This window comes from Erpetoichthys calabaricus, chromosome 3, assembly GCF_900747795.2.
Source record: "Erpetoichthys calabaricus chromosome 3, fErpCal1.3, whole genome shotgun sequence".
In the NCBI taxonomy this organism is placed as follows: Eukaryota; Metazoa; Chordata; class Cladistia; order Polypteriformes; family Polypteridae; genus Erpetoichthys; species Erpetoichthys calabaricus.
In genome coordinates, this window is record NC_041396.2 from 268,392,504 (window position 1) to 268,409,821 (window position 17,318).

The 17,318-nt window shown below is 34.6% G+C and overlaps 1 protein-coding gene across 1 annotated transcript in view; it reads left to right on the top strand.

The window, feature by feature from the left end:
* The window catches only part of LOC114648909 (polyunsaturated fatty acid lipoxygenase ALOX8-like), an 80,295-nt gene extending 63,286 nt beyond the window's left edge, over positions 1–17,009 (top strand). Inside the window, exons 10-14 of the mRNA XM_028798238.2 lie at positions 600–769; positions 6,968–7,089; positions 9,424–9,524; positions 13,732–13,902; positions 16,293–17,009. Of these exons, the coding sequence (XP_028654071.1) occupies positions 600–769; positions 6,968–7,089; positions 9,424–9,524; positions 13,732–13,902; positions 16,293–16,472 (744 nt within the window). The 3' untranslated portion in view covers positions 16,473–17,009. The remainder of the gene's footprint in view (positions 1–599; positions 770–6,967; positions 7,090–9,423; positions 9,525–13,731; positions 13,903–16,292) is intronic.
* Positions 17,010–17,318: the final 309 nt, after the last annotated feature.

Consider the following 17,318-nt stretch of genomic DNA (forward strand, 5'->3'; position numbering starts at 1 on the left):
AGTTTAGCAGACTTGATGCCCTTCTTGAGGTTAGCTCTGGCAGCTCTATAGGCTAAAGTGTCTCCTAATTTAAAGGCTTTGTCCCTTTCCCTGAGCAATAGCTGGTAGACTGCTTAATAGTTATGGACTGCTGTGTTGGTGGTAGTGGTAGCGTTTCAGTTTGCAGCTGGTTTAACAGCAGTTGGTGAGAACACAAAGTCATCCATTTCAGTGGTAAAAAAACCTAACATTAGCCAGAATCAGAATGACAAAGCAGAGTTCTACTATGATAGTGACATTATCCATCACTTTGGGGGAATTTTTGCCTCTGCCCTTTTGTGTTAAGGGGTACTATTTTTTTCTTTTACCCCTTAAAAATATAAATTATTCTGTAACATGTGCTCTTATATGTCTACTGATGCAATGAGAAAGGTTTTAGAAATCTGAATTGGCTGGTACTGTGAACAGTGATCACCGAACATTACTGGCATTTAATTGCTTGTATTTGTGGTGTGAAAGCAGCCTTAATGAAGTCAAACACATGATTATCATTCTATTGCAATTTGTTGGAATGGAAACCCCAAGATTGTGTCTTAGTTTTTCCATTTGTTTATATTTAGGCCATCAGCACCGGTGGTGGCGGAGCTTTCATTTTGCTACAGAAAGCCTTTACGTCCTTGACCTACACTGCCCTCTGTCTGCCAGATGACATAATGGATCGTGATATGGAAACTGTCCCCAACTATTACTACAGAGACGATGGACTTAGGCTGTGGGGAATCATTAACCGGTATAGTGTTTCATCTTTTAGTTTTATTTCTTAGCAAGATTATGTTTTTCAAAAAATATTTTCGCAATTTAAATTTTTATTCCAAAGCATATTTTGGAAATATAATGCCGTTGAATGTAAATAGTTCTGTGTGAAAGAAAGGATTGCAGGGTCACAAATCGAAAGACCTTTATGTAGTACTCTTTTCCATGAGGCATTCATTAGGTTGTTCACTAAATCCAATTTTAAATAAAGTTCTGCTAACAGAACAAAATGGCTTCTATGTCTTACCATTAACAACAAAGCTTAATGGCACTGAAGAAATATAAAAAATAGGCCAGTATTATCCCAGTTGTGTTTCATTATTAGCTAAAGGCCACATTTGTATAAATTTAGATTGGACCAAATTTTTGAAATTTAAGAATTTACATAGCATTGTGTATGTTTGTGGCCCCATACTATATACTTAATTAGTTTGTATACTGTATTCTTTTGTCAAAGAGAATATGAAATACAAAACAGTGTCACATATTATACAGTATATATTTTTTGTATACAAAACCTTCCATAAAATATGTAATTACAAATTGAAAAACATAGTTTTATCACAATTTGAAACAGTGTGTGGAGTCAGGATAATAGTTTTGAATAAAGCCTGGCTATAATAATAATATTTCAAAATACAACAAAAGGCAACTTTTACACATAACATACTGTACATAACATAATATTCTCAGACCTTATTAATTCAATTCAGAAACTTATCCTGACAGCGCTGCACTCTAAGCAAGGAACGGCCAGTCGATCACAGGACCTACTTACATACATCCTCAGTCTCCTAATCAGGCCACTTTGGATTTGCCATTTTTTCTTGCTAGAAAACCTTTATTAAAACTACACAACCACAGGAAGAACATGCAAGCCCTACAAGGACAATAACCCAGCATGGTATTTCAACCCAGCACACTGGATCCATAAGGTGGCAGTTTTAACCCGTGCTCCACCATGCTGCTTTGTGTCACATCTAATTTAAAAAAGGTGTTAAATATTGTAGTTTTGTATAAATTCAAATCAAATTCGATTGCCAAAAGAACCACTTAAGTATAGAGGAGGCCAAGTTTTATTATTTTTACAACCCCATAAAAAATTGCTAGTTGTAGACATCTGACCTTACCTTGTTTGGTTGTTATTTATCTCTTTTACATTATTGCTTAATCTTGATTGTTTTTACTTCTTGTAACTTTCTTTTAGTCATTTTGTAAAGCACTTTGAGCTTCATTGTTGTATGGAAACATCCTATATAAATAAATGTTGTTGTTACTAGCCATATTTTGCTGTTCTTCATAAACCTCAATGATATTCTTCTCCTGTTCCCTTCCCTTCTCCTGTTCCTGTTTTTGATTTCTCATTCCCTATTTCCACATTCAAAACCTGTCTTTTTTCCATATGCTGACTTGCAAAAAGCAGCGCACAGGCCATTGCCACAATATGAAAGAATGACCTAACTTACTCTTTCCCTTTATCTGGCATAAATACTTTTAAAAACATTTCTCTCTCCTCCAAAAATCAGAAACACCTACATATTCAATGTAAGTCTGTACATCATCTGTATCTTACACCCCCACAAGCATTATGCTAAGGGTCTGGCTACAGACCTCTACTACCATTTTTGCTGCTTCAATGTCTCTGAAATTTTTCTGTATATGTTTTGGCACTGCCCTCCTGTCTCCTTCTACTGGTCCTGCTAGGGAGAAGGGTTTCTTTGCCCAGAGGGGACTGGGCGGTCTCGTGGCCTGGAACCCCTACAGATTTTATTTTTTTCTCCAGCCTTCTGGAGTTTTTTTTTGTTTTTTCTGTCCACCCTGGCCATCGGACCTTACTCCTTTCTATGTTAACTAATGTTGTCTTATTTTAATTTCTTATTTTGTCTTTTATTTTTCTTCTCTTCATTATGTAAAGCACTTTGAGCTACTTTTTGTATGAAAATGTGCTATATAAATAAATGTTGTTGTTGTTTACCTTTAAATCCATGAATACTGAGGAATGGGCAAAATAGTCGGAAGGAAACAAAACAGACAGGAAAAGAAATTGGAAGGATTGCTCTCAGCCCTGTCAGAAACATCTGATTCAATGTATACAACATCATTCTTCTTCCACTTTCAGCTGCTCCCGTTAGGGGTTGCTACAGCAGATCATCTTCTTCTATATCTTTCTATCCTCTGCATCTTGTTCTGTTACACCCATCACCTGCATGTCCTCTCTTACCACATCCATAAACCTCCTCTTAGGCCTCCCTCTTTTCCTCTTCCCTGGCAGCTCTATCCTTAACATCCTTCTCCCAATATACTCAGCATCTCTCCTCTGCACATGTCCAAACTAACGCAATCTCGCCTCTCTGACTTTGTCTCCCAACAGTCCAACTTGAGCGGATCCTCTAATGTACTAATTTCTAATACTGTCCATCCTTGTCACACCCAATGCAAATCTTTTGCTCTGCTACCTCCAGCTCTGTCTCCTGCTTTCTGGTCAGTGCCACCGTCTCCAACCCATATAACATAGCTGGTCTCACTACCATCCTGTAGACATTTAACATGAAGTAGTACATCACACTACAAACATCAAACTAAATATGGAAAAACAGAACTAGAACACAGCAGCAAATAACACGTGGGCTACTAATCAGTTATCATAGAGAAAATACAGCATCTCATTAACAACAACAGTCCATTTACTCAACATGACCTACAGAGAATAAATTCTATATACTGACAATTCCATCTTATGAGGCACTGCTAGTTCCATGTACAGTGGACATCATGAACTAACAGCAGTGTGCCGCCTACTAAGGTCTATAGTTGTCCACAACAAAATTAAAGGTTTTTATAAGAAATTAACAACAAGAGGAGCTCCCCAGATAGTACAAAATCAAAAGATATGCTAAATTGCTAGCAAAGTAAGAAATAAAAATGTAAATAAAAGGTAAAAATGGAACATTTTTAACTTTTTGCAGTGAAAATGGGAATAAATCCCTTGTGTTTAGCCTTTATGTTTTAAAACAAATAGGCTAAACATTAAAGTTACAAGCCTGAACAGGAATCAAGATTTGAAAAGTATTCAACCCCTTAGCACTGGCAATTATTAAAAAGTACAACATAAATTGTGATAGTAGTCCTTGGAGATGGTTTGCAGTTTGTTTGATTATTGAAGTGTACACTCCTGAGACTCATTGGTGGTTAAGATTTAATAGCTACATTATTATTTTAATATCCTACGCTTTACATACAACACTAAATAATTAATTTTCTGGATTTAAACTCATGATAATTGCACACTCAATAATGATCTGTTAAGCACCCACTGTATATCATTAATTGAGGTGTTTCACCTCATATTTTAGGTTTATCTAAAAAAGTATCCATTCACACATTGAATTTCAGGAACATTTATCTTTTAAACCTTGCATTTTCTTCTTTCTTTCTTTCTTTCTTTCTTTCTTTCTTTCTTTCTTTCTTTCTTTCTTTCTTTCTTTCTTTCTTTCTTTCTTTCTTTCTTTCTTTCTTTATGTGTTTATGTATTTATTTATTTATTTACTTACTTATTGAGCTTCTGTGAAAAGCCAAATTTTCCCAAATTTGCCAATTAAAGTACTGTCTAGGTACCTATCTATCAATCTTAAAGGGAGATATCCTAAATTTTCTGAAATCGAACAAGGAGCACTGGCATGACCAAAACACCATCATAGTGCTAATAAATTATATACATAGAATTTTTAAATATTTCACTTTGCCATCATGAAGGGTTTTCAAAAACAGTGTCTGAAGGCTTTTCATTGGAAGAATAACAACAAAGAAACAAAGAGACCAATGCTATTTTATCCTTAATACTATCAGACAGAATAATGAACCTCAAAAAGTGCATTCATTCTGGCATGTTTTCTTATGTCTAAAATCATTTTACTATTCCCAATGGCTTTCTCGTGGGGAATTTTCAAATTTTCCTGCCGTCAAACCTCAGAATCCAATGTGGTTAATACTACACTGGTCAATTTATTTAAATGCTGTACCTTACCTATAATGTAAAGGTTTCATTGAATTATCTGCAATCATTCAAAATGTACCATGTTCTGAAATTGTTTTCAGTATTTTTCTTATAGGAAATGACATGCCAGCAGTTAAGCTCTGATTTATCTAAACTCAGGACAACAGTATAAACTACATGCCATCATCATGTAGAGAAAGAATCTGTCTACCACCTCAAAATGTTATGTGACTGTATATGAATTTTTTCATTCTTAATTCAATTTTAAAATTTTGCTATGATGCTTTTCTTATAAGAAAATGCACAACTTTATTAATTTTGAGAGTCTAACCCAGAATAAGTACATGTATATGGAAAGTGATGTTTCTGATAATATCAGCATAGTTTCTATATGACCTAATAAATTCAGCTGGATATTTATATGCTCATAGATAGAAAGAAACTGTATATTGTACATATATTTATTTCCAAGTATTTGGTAAAAAGTTGCACAAATAACACTCAGAAAAATCCTATATATCTGAAAAGGAGTGGAAGGTAGCAGAGCAGAGAATTCACTTGAGCTCCATATGCGCAAAGCATAGAATTATTCAACTAAAAATTATATATCGAGCTCATCTGTCTCGCTTAAAACTGTCCAAAATGTTTCCAGGGCAGAATCCAACCTGCGAACACTGCAACCAAGCTCCTGCCTCACTGGGTCACATGTTTTGGGCCTGCACCAAACTAACGTCATTTTGGACCAAACTTTTTAAGTGCCTTTCAGACAGCCTTGGGGTCACAATCCCTCCTAACCCACTAACAGCTGTGTTCAGTGTTCTTCCAGACGGACTTGAAGTGGAGAAGGACAAGCAAATGGCGATTGCATTCACTACACTTTTGGCACGCAGACTTATTTTGTTAAATTGGAAGAATCCTAACTCTCATCTGATAAGTCAGTGGGAAACTGATGTTTTATATTATTTGAAATTGGAAAAAATCAAATTCTCAGTTAGAGGATCTGTACAGAACTTTTTCAAAAGCTCTCCTTCTCAGGGGTGGGGTTTGATTTGTTTTCAATTTTTCTTTTTTTTTTTGTTATAAATTGATCTATTTGTATGGAATGATTACAATAAAATTAATAAAAACTAAAAAAAAAGAAAAATCCTTTAAAATAAACTTTATTATTGAACATGAAGGAACAATTTTGGGCTCTTTTAAAAGCACATGGCACACATTATAAACTGCAGTCCAAACGTGATAAGCTCCAGTCATCTGTTCCTGGAACGTAAAAGGATTCAAAAGTGTCTCCATCACCGCTATCGAGCTGTAAAGAGGTGGAGACCCAAGTTCACTGAAGAATCTGCAGGAAGAAAAACTCAGCCAGATAGTGATTTGTTTAGGTTGGCAATTAATTAGTTATTAAGGCTGTTTTTTGTGACTGGAGCAGAGTATAATAATTAGCTAGCCATGGGTAACTTAGAACGTTCAATCCATTATTTTAGACCAGCACACACTGATATTCAAAAAAAAATAAAACGTAACACCAACAGTCTTCCCCCAAGACTCATTTTCTATCCTTTCATCAGGTAATGTGCATTTTAACATTCCCCATAGCATTCTGGCAGAAACTACAACTGAACACAACACTGTTGTTATCGTGACACATGAGACTTGTGCAAAACTGCATCTGACTCCACATCTACAAAACCCATATCTGTCTGAAAGTGTGTGAAGAGTTAGTATTTGTGTGACAGAGTGGTGCAACTCACAGTGCCTTGTTTTACTTTTCATCTCCATTCTAAATTTAGTCAGACTATGGTAATTGGTGACTTCTAGTCATCTTCCCATGTGATCTTCCTTCAAAGTACCAAAGTACCGACTTTCCACTGTTCTCATTACTTTACAATGACTACTATATAGTCAGGATTGTGTAAGATTTGTGCCTGCTTTCTAATTCTTAAATTTAAGCTTTTCTCATGCAGGAAACAGCTGGGATTTATGTTTTTCATTGCACAAACTCAATTTATCTTAAAAACTAGGATGACTTTTATCTAATTCTTATTTCTAGATAGGAGAATGATCTCCATGAGTGAAGGTGTGTTGGTGATGTATTGGAAAATTGCCAAACTCCTGCCATGCTTCTTATTTTCTGAATGTTACCAAATGTTTTTGAGTGACTGCACTTTTTCTTCTTTTTAGGTTTGTTGAGAAGATGGTTAATTTTTACTATCCCCGTAACACTGACATTGTGCATGATGTGGAGCTGCAAGAATGGATTAAAGAGGTTTTCACAGAGGGATTTCTAAGCAGAAGTGAAACAGGTGACATACAATTGCTACTATCCATTATTGCTAACAGTATCCCTACATTTATCCTGGCAATCACCAATACTCTGCTTATTTAGGCATTTATTTAATAAGCTGATTTTCTATGTATTGACATAGGTCTTCTCAAGATACTCCAGTTTCTTCTCATATGCCAAATATATGCTTTCTAGCTTGATTAACAATTTTACTGTTTATGTGGTATGAATGAGAATGAATGTGTGAATGTCCTTCTCTGGACTGCACTCCCATCCATGACTGGTTCCTACTTTGTATTTAAGGCTGCTGATTGGATAGGTAGCCTGGCTTATATTTGGACATCTACATCTACCTTAGCATGAAATGTTACAATATCCAGACTTAAATGAGACTCTACACTTTGACCAATTCTGGACATCTGACACATATACAAGGGACATTCTAAATCCGCACTTTTATATTTTCGTTGGAGGAGTAGTAATTGGGCAATATAAAGTTGGTATAATGCTGGGAAAATTGCATCGCAAATGAAGGTGACTGTGTAGAAAAGTGATGTAATTTGTTTTTGAAATTATTAATAAATAGAGTTAAAAAAAAGTGCAGAAACTTTTTGAACATCCCTCGTATTAACTCAATCACAAAAAATAATCACAGCCGGAGTCCGGTTTTTTACTTAAGTGGACCAAATGCATATTTATTCCAGCTTAAGTCATTCCTGTCTACATTAGGCAATAACCTGGTGATGTCTTCTCACTTTGGACTCATTTTGCTTTTATCAATACAGTACATACTGTACAAATATATACACTTTTTTAAATGACAATCTCAGTATTTTTCAAATCAAATGTATTCTTCCACAAACATGGCATATATGCATTTGCCACACTAAATTGTGTTGTAAGATTAAGCAACTTTTATAAATTAAAAAAAAAAAACATTGTCATTCCAAGCATGTTATAATGTAACCTGTGGGCCTCAGAGTACCACTCAAAAGCCTAAACATTTACTGGTTACATCCTCTTTGAAGTGGCAAAAGAAAATATGCCCTCCATGTCTCTGCTGTATGTTTGTGACAACAAAAATGATCTAGAAATGACTTTATCAGACATTTTTGGTACTATTTTTATTGCAGTATGGATGTTTTCTGTTTAACTGTGTGATACCAGTAGCTATTGTAGAAGGAGTTTTCACCTGGAGCTTCCAAAGCACAAAGGTTTAAATACCATGCAAACACTAACTTTTCAGTTTTTCTTCTTATATATTTATAGAAAATGGTTTATGTTGACTTTGGAAATGTACTGTTACAACATAAGAGTTCACATTAAAAATACTGAATGGATAACTATGAGTAGCAATCTTTTGTCATGCAGAAAATCATTTTGACTTTCTAGGGAATTGAATACTTTTGCATGCCACTGTAAATACAGAAGTAAATCGACAGAATACTAAGAAGTGTCATGAACATTTTACTGTGATTTTGTCTTAAAAGATGAAACCACAAACCTAGGGGTGAAACGTTGTTGTAGAAAAAGACAAACACTGAGGTGGTGTGCACAGCTGGTCTTCTTTTAAAAATGGCTGTTCCAAAATTACATGCATAAGGTATTGTACAATGTGTTTGTAGTCTCAAGACTAGGATCAATGTTTGACAACTTTCTAGATAAGATTTTAGGCTTAATTTTCTAGGCAATCTGTGCCCCATTAGGTTCCATTATAAAATGCCAGGAAAAGCTATGTATTTTTTTTAAATTTATAGAAAAATGCTTAACTTAAGAACACAATTTCACCTGGCAAATGTATATATACCATTTTTGTGAAATATAACTTTGACTTGAAAAATTCCAAACTTATCCTTTAGGCTCCTTTCTGCCATACAGATTACAGGGTTCTATATGACATGACAGTCCATCCCAGGATGCATACAGTTTAAAGGTGCCAATTTACTTGATACATTTATCTTTAAGATGTGAGAAAAAAAACAGAGTGTACAGAAAAAGACAGATAGATAAATAAATAAACATAAAGAGAACATATAAACCCTACACAGACAGTGACTAGGTTTTGAATTGAATCAAGGTCTTTGGGTTATGAGGCTTTTTGCTGTTATATCACCCTAGTTGTTTAATAATATATTCAAGATGTCTTTGTAATTGTGTAAATCTTCACCATTCAAGGCTATATGCATATATATTTCCTCAGATCATAAACTTTGCTTACAGGTAATTTGTATTTACTACCTTCAATCTTCCCTCTGTGTTGTATTATTTAGTTTGGATGAAGTGCTCTTTTCACTCCATGTTTTGGTTTAATAATATCCTGCTATCATGACTGCATTCTTTTCCTACCTTTCAGGAATCCCAAAGAGATTTGACGCTAGTCAGCAGCTCATCAAGTTTCTTACTATGGTTATATTCACCTGCTCAGTCCGGCATGCAGCTGTTAACAGTGGACAGGTGGGAAAGGTTTGCCTTATATTTTATAATTTAATGTTTGAAATTCAACAGGAACAATAAACTAAGGCTATGCTTCTTTTTAGGAACACTTTCATTTAATTCAATACATATTATCTGTATATAGCGCCCTTCGTTGGCACCCTGCCCGGGATTGGTTCCTGCCTTGTGCCCTGTGTTGGCTGGGATTGGCTCCAGCAGACCCCCGTGACCCTGTGTTCAGATTCAGCGGGTTGGAAAATGGATGGATGGATGGATAGTGCCCTTCACTGAGGGCAGGTTTATAGTGTTGTAACATATTTACAAGCAAAATATTATTGCAAAGTTTAAAAATGCATAATTGCATAATGCATACACATAAAGATACAAATTCATTTGTAAATCAAAGCAATTTCACACTTAATAACATGAGTGGATTCTAACAACATATGTCCTTTCCTATTATTGTTAAGCTATGTCAAGAAGAAAACAAAAACTCCAGTCAGCATCAACCCTAGAAAAAATAAACCTGTAGAGGAATCGATGGTCGGTTATAATGTTAAGTCAAATGGCAAAGTCAGGAACAACAGTTCTGGAAGCCTACACCAACTAGCCACCCACTCCCTCCTCCTCAGTATTAAAGAAATGAATGCTGTGCAGCCTAATAAAAAGACAAAATTCTTTGATCCCAAAGCTCCTAGTAACACAGGACTCTTTCCTATGAGCAAGAAAACAGCCTGGAAGTAATGCAGTGGCACAAAGTGCCACAGCAAGATACCAAGAAGAGAAACAGAAAAGAGGATAGTCAGTAACAATTCTTAAATTTTGTTATACATATATTTTTGTACAAATAATTAACAATGGGAGAAATGCAATGCAGTATACACAGCTAATGTGCAGCTACAATCAGCATATTCTTGACTAAAGTAGTGAGCCTTCAGCCTAAGTTTAAAAGTTGAGACCAAAGGGACATCTCTTACACTAGCAAGCAGTTCATTTCACAGCTTTGGGAAACTATAACTAAAAGGTTGATCGGTTGAAAGGTTGAAGTGTTGTTTCATTAATTCATTAATTCTTAAAACCTTCAATAGAAAGGCATTTTGCATGTAATAATAGGTTCAGAAAGGTAAGTAGGGCCTAGGTCATTTAAAACTTTATAACTAAGATGGACATTGAAGTCAGACCTAAGCTTAACTGGAAGGTAGTGTAACAATTGAAGAACAGGGGTTATGCGGCCATACCTTCTAGTTTTAGTAATAATACTTGCAGTATAATTTTGAATTAACTAAAAGCTGCATAAAGAATCGTTTGAATGGCATGTGAATAATGCCTTGTAGTAGTCAGTCATACTTGAAAGAAATGCATGAATTAATTTTCAGTATGATCCATATTGAGGAACCATTTTAATTTTCCAATATTTTTAACCTGGATAAAAACATTTTAGTTTTGTAATGTGTGTTTTAAAAGATAAATTAGTATCAAAGATAACACCTAGGTTGCATGCTGATATAGTAAAAAATAATAGTTAGACTAAATGAATTTGAAAGTAGCAGAATATTGTTTTGAAGTCTACATCACCCCCCCCCCCCCCCCCCCAATAATATAAAGTTATCATCTCTATATTCTTTTAATTCACTAACACTAGTAATTAAGGACACAATAGGAAAAACACAATTTGCAATTATAGAATAGCTGAGTATCATCTGCATATGAATGAAAATGAATGTTGTGCTTTCTAATTATACAGTAGGTTCAATGTAAGTATATACTAAGCAATGTTTAACTTCTATATGTAATGATGGAGAACTGTCAGCACATTTCTGTATGTATTGCAATTGATTTGATAAATATGAACTAAACCATGTAAGAATTGTGCCTCGGAGCCCAGCATAATTTTTTAGGCTATTTAATGTCATTGAATGATCAAAGGGGTTAAAAATCAGTGCTAAAATCTAACAACATAATTACCATGGAATTTCCTTCATTTGAGGATATTTAAATTTTGTTTACAACACGTTAGTATCTTTTTTATACTGTAACCGGTGTGAAATCCAGCTTGGAATACTTCAAATACTCTGTGATGTGTAAGGTGAGACTGAAGCTGCATGATGACTACTTTTTCAAATGTTTCAGAAAGAAAGGGAAAATTTAATAAATGCCACTTTTGGTGCATTAGAAACTGTGCCGAGGAAGTAATGAACTATTGATAGATAGATAGATAGATAGATAGATAGATAGATAGATAGATAGATAGATAGATAGATAGATAGATAGATAGATAGATAGATAGATAGATAGATAGATAGATAGATAGATAGATAGATAGATAGATAGATAGATAGATACTTTATTAATCCCAAAGGGATATATGATAATAATGCTAAGAATGGGTGTTGATAGAACAGCAATTGACTTTTCTCTAGTTTTGCCAGGACTGGTAGCAAGTTTCATTTCAGAAATTAAAGTCATGATTTTCTGTTCTGTTGTCAAAGTTAAACTGGGATGTGCAAAGAGAGACAGGGTTTAACACTGCCATGTTTACTTTGCAAGGTAACACTGAAATCTGGGATCTAAAAATTTACTTTTATCACTAGAGAAGTTCTTAAACACTTCACTGCTGGTGTTTTAGGTATTATTCAGAATTCCCATCTGTTAAATTTCTAACTGTTATAAACAGCATATGTTCTCATCGTTTAATCTCATGCAGCAGTCAAAGCAGGCCACAAAAAGGGATTTTTAAACCTTTTAACACTACCTGATCATATACTTAGGGAGACCTGTAACTTTGTTGCTCTCCCCCTATGCTTTAGTTTTTGCCATTCTAATTTAAGAGGACAAGTGCTCTCAATAAACTAGAGTTCATTTCAATGTCTTTAATCAGTTTGTTTTGAGGGGAGTTACAGTATCTAAGGCCTCTTTCAGTTTGTTTCACATTCTAATTTTATTAGCTAATCTAAATTGTATTCAATAATAAAGTTTCTGTTTTTCAAATTATCCACACAATTCTTTCACATGAAGACTGAAAACCACTTAGATCATTCATGTTAGGTGGAATGCCCAGAGGAGGCTGGGTGGTCTCTTGGCCTTGGAACTCCTGCAGATTTTTTTTTTCTCCAGCCCATTGGAGTTTTTTTTTTTTTTCCCGGCCAACGGACCTTACTTTATTCTTTATTATTTAGTATTGCCTAATCTTTTTTTTTATTTTTATATTTTTATTTTTTAGAAAGCATTCATTCTTCATCTTGTTAAGCACTTTGAACTGCAGCATTAATATGAAAATGTGCTATATAAATAAATGTTGTTGTAGAGTTGCAACCCAGATGTCATACAGTCCTTGATTTGATCTGTGGTTGTATTGGGAAGGAGAAGAAATGATAAAAAAAATAAGTAGTGATCATAGGAAATTTCATTAGAGGAGCAAAACTTAAATGTTGTATCTCAATTCTGTAAGTAAAACATAAGTCCAGTGGTTGAGTATGACAATTAGTCAGGTCATTAACAACATGGCTAAACATTACTGTGTACAGCAGGTAAGTGAAACATTTGTTGAAAGTGTCAGTTTGCTATATGGATATTTGGACATTTTTGTTAGCTTGTACTAAAGATGGACTCATTAATACTGAGAGACTGGTGATTCAACCAACAGTCAGGCAAGGATCATTCAATTAATTGGGCACAATCCAACAACAGTAAAGTAATAAGAAGAAAGAAGGCTAATGTACATTAGATAACAGTAGAATTGAGCAGCACATGCAGCATCCTATACTTTGTCTTTCTCTTTTATTAAACTTGATGCTGGGGAAAAAACACAAAAACATAACACAACAGGAGGAGTTTGGGTTGCAGTGTGCTATTAACAAAAATTCCTGTTAGAATGGCACACATTGACAGTATAACAATCATGCAATCATTTTTCAATCCCATTCCTGAGTAAACTGAAACTAATCAATTAAGTAAACATCTTGTAGGAAACCTGAAACTGAAATAATTCTACAAGCCAAACATTTTTGATTTGTTGTATAAATCAGGCATGGAGGACGCAAAGACATTTTTCATTTTTTTGTAAGTTAATCTGCCACCTTTAGTTTTTCAATCTGAGAGTTGATTAGCTACCAATAACCTGCTACTTGGTGTGTGGATTGAAAAGTAAAAACATAAAACAGACACATACCTAGCCCTTCTCTCTTTTTATCATCACTTTAAGAATGTTTCACTTCTGTACTTCTTGCAGTTTGACTTCTTCAGCTGGATGCCTAATGCTCCTCCCACAATGTGTCAACCACCTCCCATTGCTAAGGGACAAATTGCCAAGAAGGATGTACTCAACAGCCTGGCCAACATGAAGAGTACCTGCAAGGCAATTTCTGTGCTCTGGCTGCTTACACGCAAATCCATGGATTATGTGAGTGCCTCAGATTGATTAACTGAGCTTTTAGCAATAGCTGTTCAATAAGTTTAAAGATGTTCCTGCAAGGTTTCATTCCAAATAATCACTCTATCAGAGACTAAGCTCTTACTGAAAGTAAGCTGTTCATGAGCGAATCCTCTCTTTGACTATTCTGTTCTAAATAGCCTCTAAACAGCAGTCAATTTGAAATTAACAAAATCAAATGGGAGTGGCCTTGCTACTAGTTTATAATGGTAAACTGGGATGCATCATATGTAAGTCACTTAAAATGCTTGGCCCATCTACATGTCAAAGACCAAAATTTTCACACCGAGTGAGTGCACCGTCAACTGTACTGGTGCAGACAAAGCTAATCAGCAATTTCCACTAAGAACAATAATCAAAAAGAATCAAAGCACACGAAAAAAGCTCCAGTTGATTTCTTTTTTTAATTTGATATGAATTTGGTGATGTTCTGTATGCTTTTTGCATACTTTTGACATTACCTATGTGATAGGTTCAGGTTTTCTTTACTGGTGTCTGTGGAGCATTTCTGAAATGTATGCATAAACTGCAACATCCCATGAATTTTTTTGTCTAATTTAAAAATTCACTATAATTATATGTCAGGGTGGAGCAGTATACATTTCTATTGACTAAAATTTTTCTTGATTTGAAAAAATGACTCAAGTTTATGTTGCAGATAGAAAATACAAGCAAATAGTTAGGGTCACCAGAAATCTACTTAAGCAAGAAGATCTGCAACAGATAAAACAACAGCAGGCTTCTGTGAACTGAGACAAGAAGCACTTTTTAAAATGAGAATATCTGTCCTTTTCTAACAACTACCTGTGGTGCAGACTATCCTAGTTGAGACTTCTTTTTCCTGACAATTTTCGACCGAAGTGAGTATGTCACCAACAGTGCAATGTGAGGGTTCTAAGGATGAGTGATTTTTAAAAGATACCATAGGTTCTTCTCATCCTTCTATGGAAGGTCATACATTGAGAAACTATGTACCTCAAAAGACATCCAAACAGACTGCAGGATATATGTTTACATATTGCAATGCAATTAATACTTGCCTACAAAAGTTGTGCGATACATGAGCTTAACATATTCACCTTAAAATCATTCAACATAACCTAATAAATATTATACTTAATAATTCTGTTTGTTGTTTATTGTTGTTCTTTGTGTGCTTTTGGAAAATAATGATTACTGTTGTACTTAACAGTATATAGTATGTTTAGTATTTTTTTTCAATGCGTCTTTCCAAATCAAAAACAATGCATCATTACTATATGCTTTATATTTAGAAATGTATTTAGCAAACACAATATGTTTTTTTGCAGCCACTCACCATTCAAGTTTTTGACTTTGGTCTCTTTAAACTAGGAAACTATTTTTCTAATGTATGCAATGTGTCCCCTAGGCTTTCTCTGCTACAGCTATGTGGCACATCATATGACTTTAACCCTTCCTCACCCAATTCCCACATAAGCCATGTTTGAGGAATACTGTTGAAACTGTTCAGCACTCCACAGTCTCCTCAATATCAGAAACAGACCTCTTCTGTAAATCTTTAAAAGCAATCTTAGGCTCCATAGAGACTGTATTACTGCTGGTAATGAATGATCTTGACTGAGGCAGATGTACAAAATTGTTTCCACCTGACAATGACAGTGAATGACAGTAGGTTTTTGAAAAGGAGTCCTCTGATGTAACAGGCAGCACCAACAAGGCCCGTAGTGTGTATCGACTTTGTACCAGATATGATATACAGTTGACACAGTGGGCATATCATATCCATTAAGTAATAACTGGAGGCCCTTGGGGATCGCCAGTGGGAGATGTTAGGCAACAGCACACAGAATCCAGTAGTAATCTCAGACTTGTGTATATAGCCATTCCTTTCCCAGACTTTAGGGTTAGATATTAAGGTTTGGCCAACACTTCATCACTGGATATGGTGTTCATTCCTTTTATTTTTTTAGTTCCTTGTTTTTGATATTTTGTGTTTTGATTTTTTAAATTACATTCTTTATGGTTCTATTGTGTCGTTTTTTATCTTGTATTTGTTCATCTCTGGATCTTGTCAATGTAACTTTGTATGTTGGACCTAAGTGGAGGAGCCTAATGACTATGCAGTTGTGAAGAACGTCAAGCCATTGTATTTTGAATTGTATTGTTAGGTAGAATAACAACATGGTAAAGTGTAAAGAATTTCACAAGGCAATAACACAGCAATGTGTAAATTCAAGAATTACAAGTTGCCTTAAAAAGGTGCTGTCTTCAAAGTTAAGCACTTGAAATGTTTGTATATTTCTCTGATAATTTTCAATTCTCTTTCCACTGCTTCTTCCCCACTATAATTATTTTCTCTGTTGCCAATTTCCCTTAAGGTAACACTTGGCCAGTATCCTGATCATTTTTTCATCGAGGAGACTCCCCAGACATTCTTCTCAGAATTCCAGAAAGAACTGAAGAATCTTACTTCAGAAATCATGACTAGAAATGAGGGCATGGAGCTGCCTTACACTTACCTGCTACCAGACCTCATCGAGAACAGTGTTACTATTTGAAATGAAGCCAAAATATGTGCTCTCTGTAACTGATTATCAAGAGACAGAAAACCTGCTTTTTACTGTCTTAATATGTAAAAGATAGATATGATTTAGTCATTGTTTTTTTGTTACAGCCATATTATATGGAATTAAATCAAACCAATACACAATTTATTAGTGGGTAGGACTACAATTATATTACATTTACATAAATAAATAAATGCTAAAAGTATAAGTCATAATTTCAAGTCATATGTTTCCCCTCACATTTTTCCAGGCTAGGCAGTTCTCTGCTGTCAAAATGCAACACTCTCCACTCAGAACACTGAGACGGGGATCTAAGCCAAGTTTTACAAGATGTCTTATGAATGATGAATCTGGGATGAAACGCTTCTCCCATCTACAAGTACCTGGAGAAGAACAAGCCTAAAATATTCCTTCATCAGCTTAGCTGTACAGTATGACAACTGTCAGAACTTGAAAATAAGCACTAAATGCTTTAAAATATGAAGAGATCAAAAACTTGGCAGCAGCTACAGAGAAAATTAAGGAAACAATAAAAATGAATAACACACAGGGCATTATAAAATGTAATTATATTGCAAAGTAAGTAAGTAAGTACATAGTATTTATGTCATATACTTAAGTTTGTAACTATGTACTAACTGTGTATCTGTAGTAGAAGTAGAAGTAACTACATAACTATATATTTCTATAGTAAGAATTCAAGCACTTATGCAATAAGGTACAAAATATTATAGAAACCTATACAATTATTCATGTTATAACCAGAATTATATAATAAGTAAACAATAACAGGCGCTTATTGTAAAATGTTGCTAAAATATTTATTCACAAAGAAAA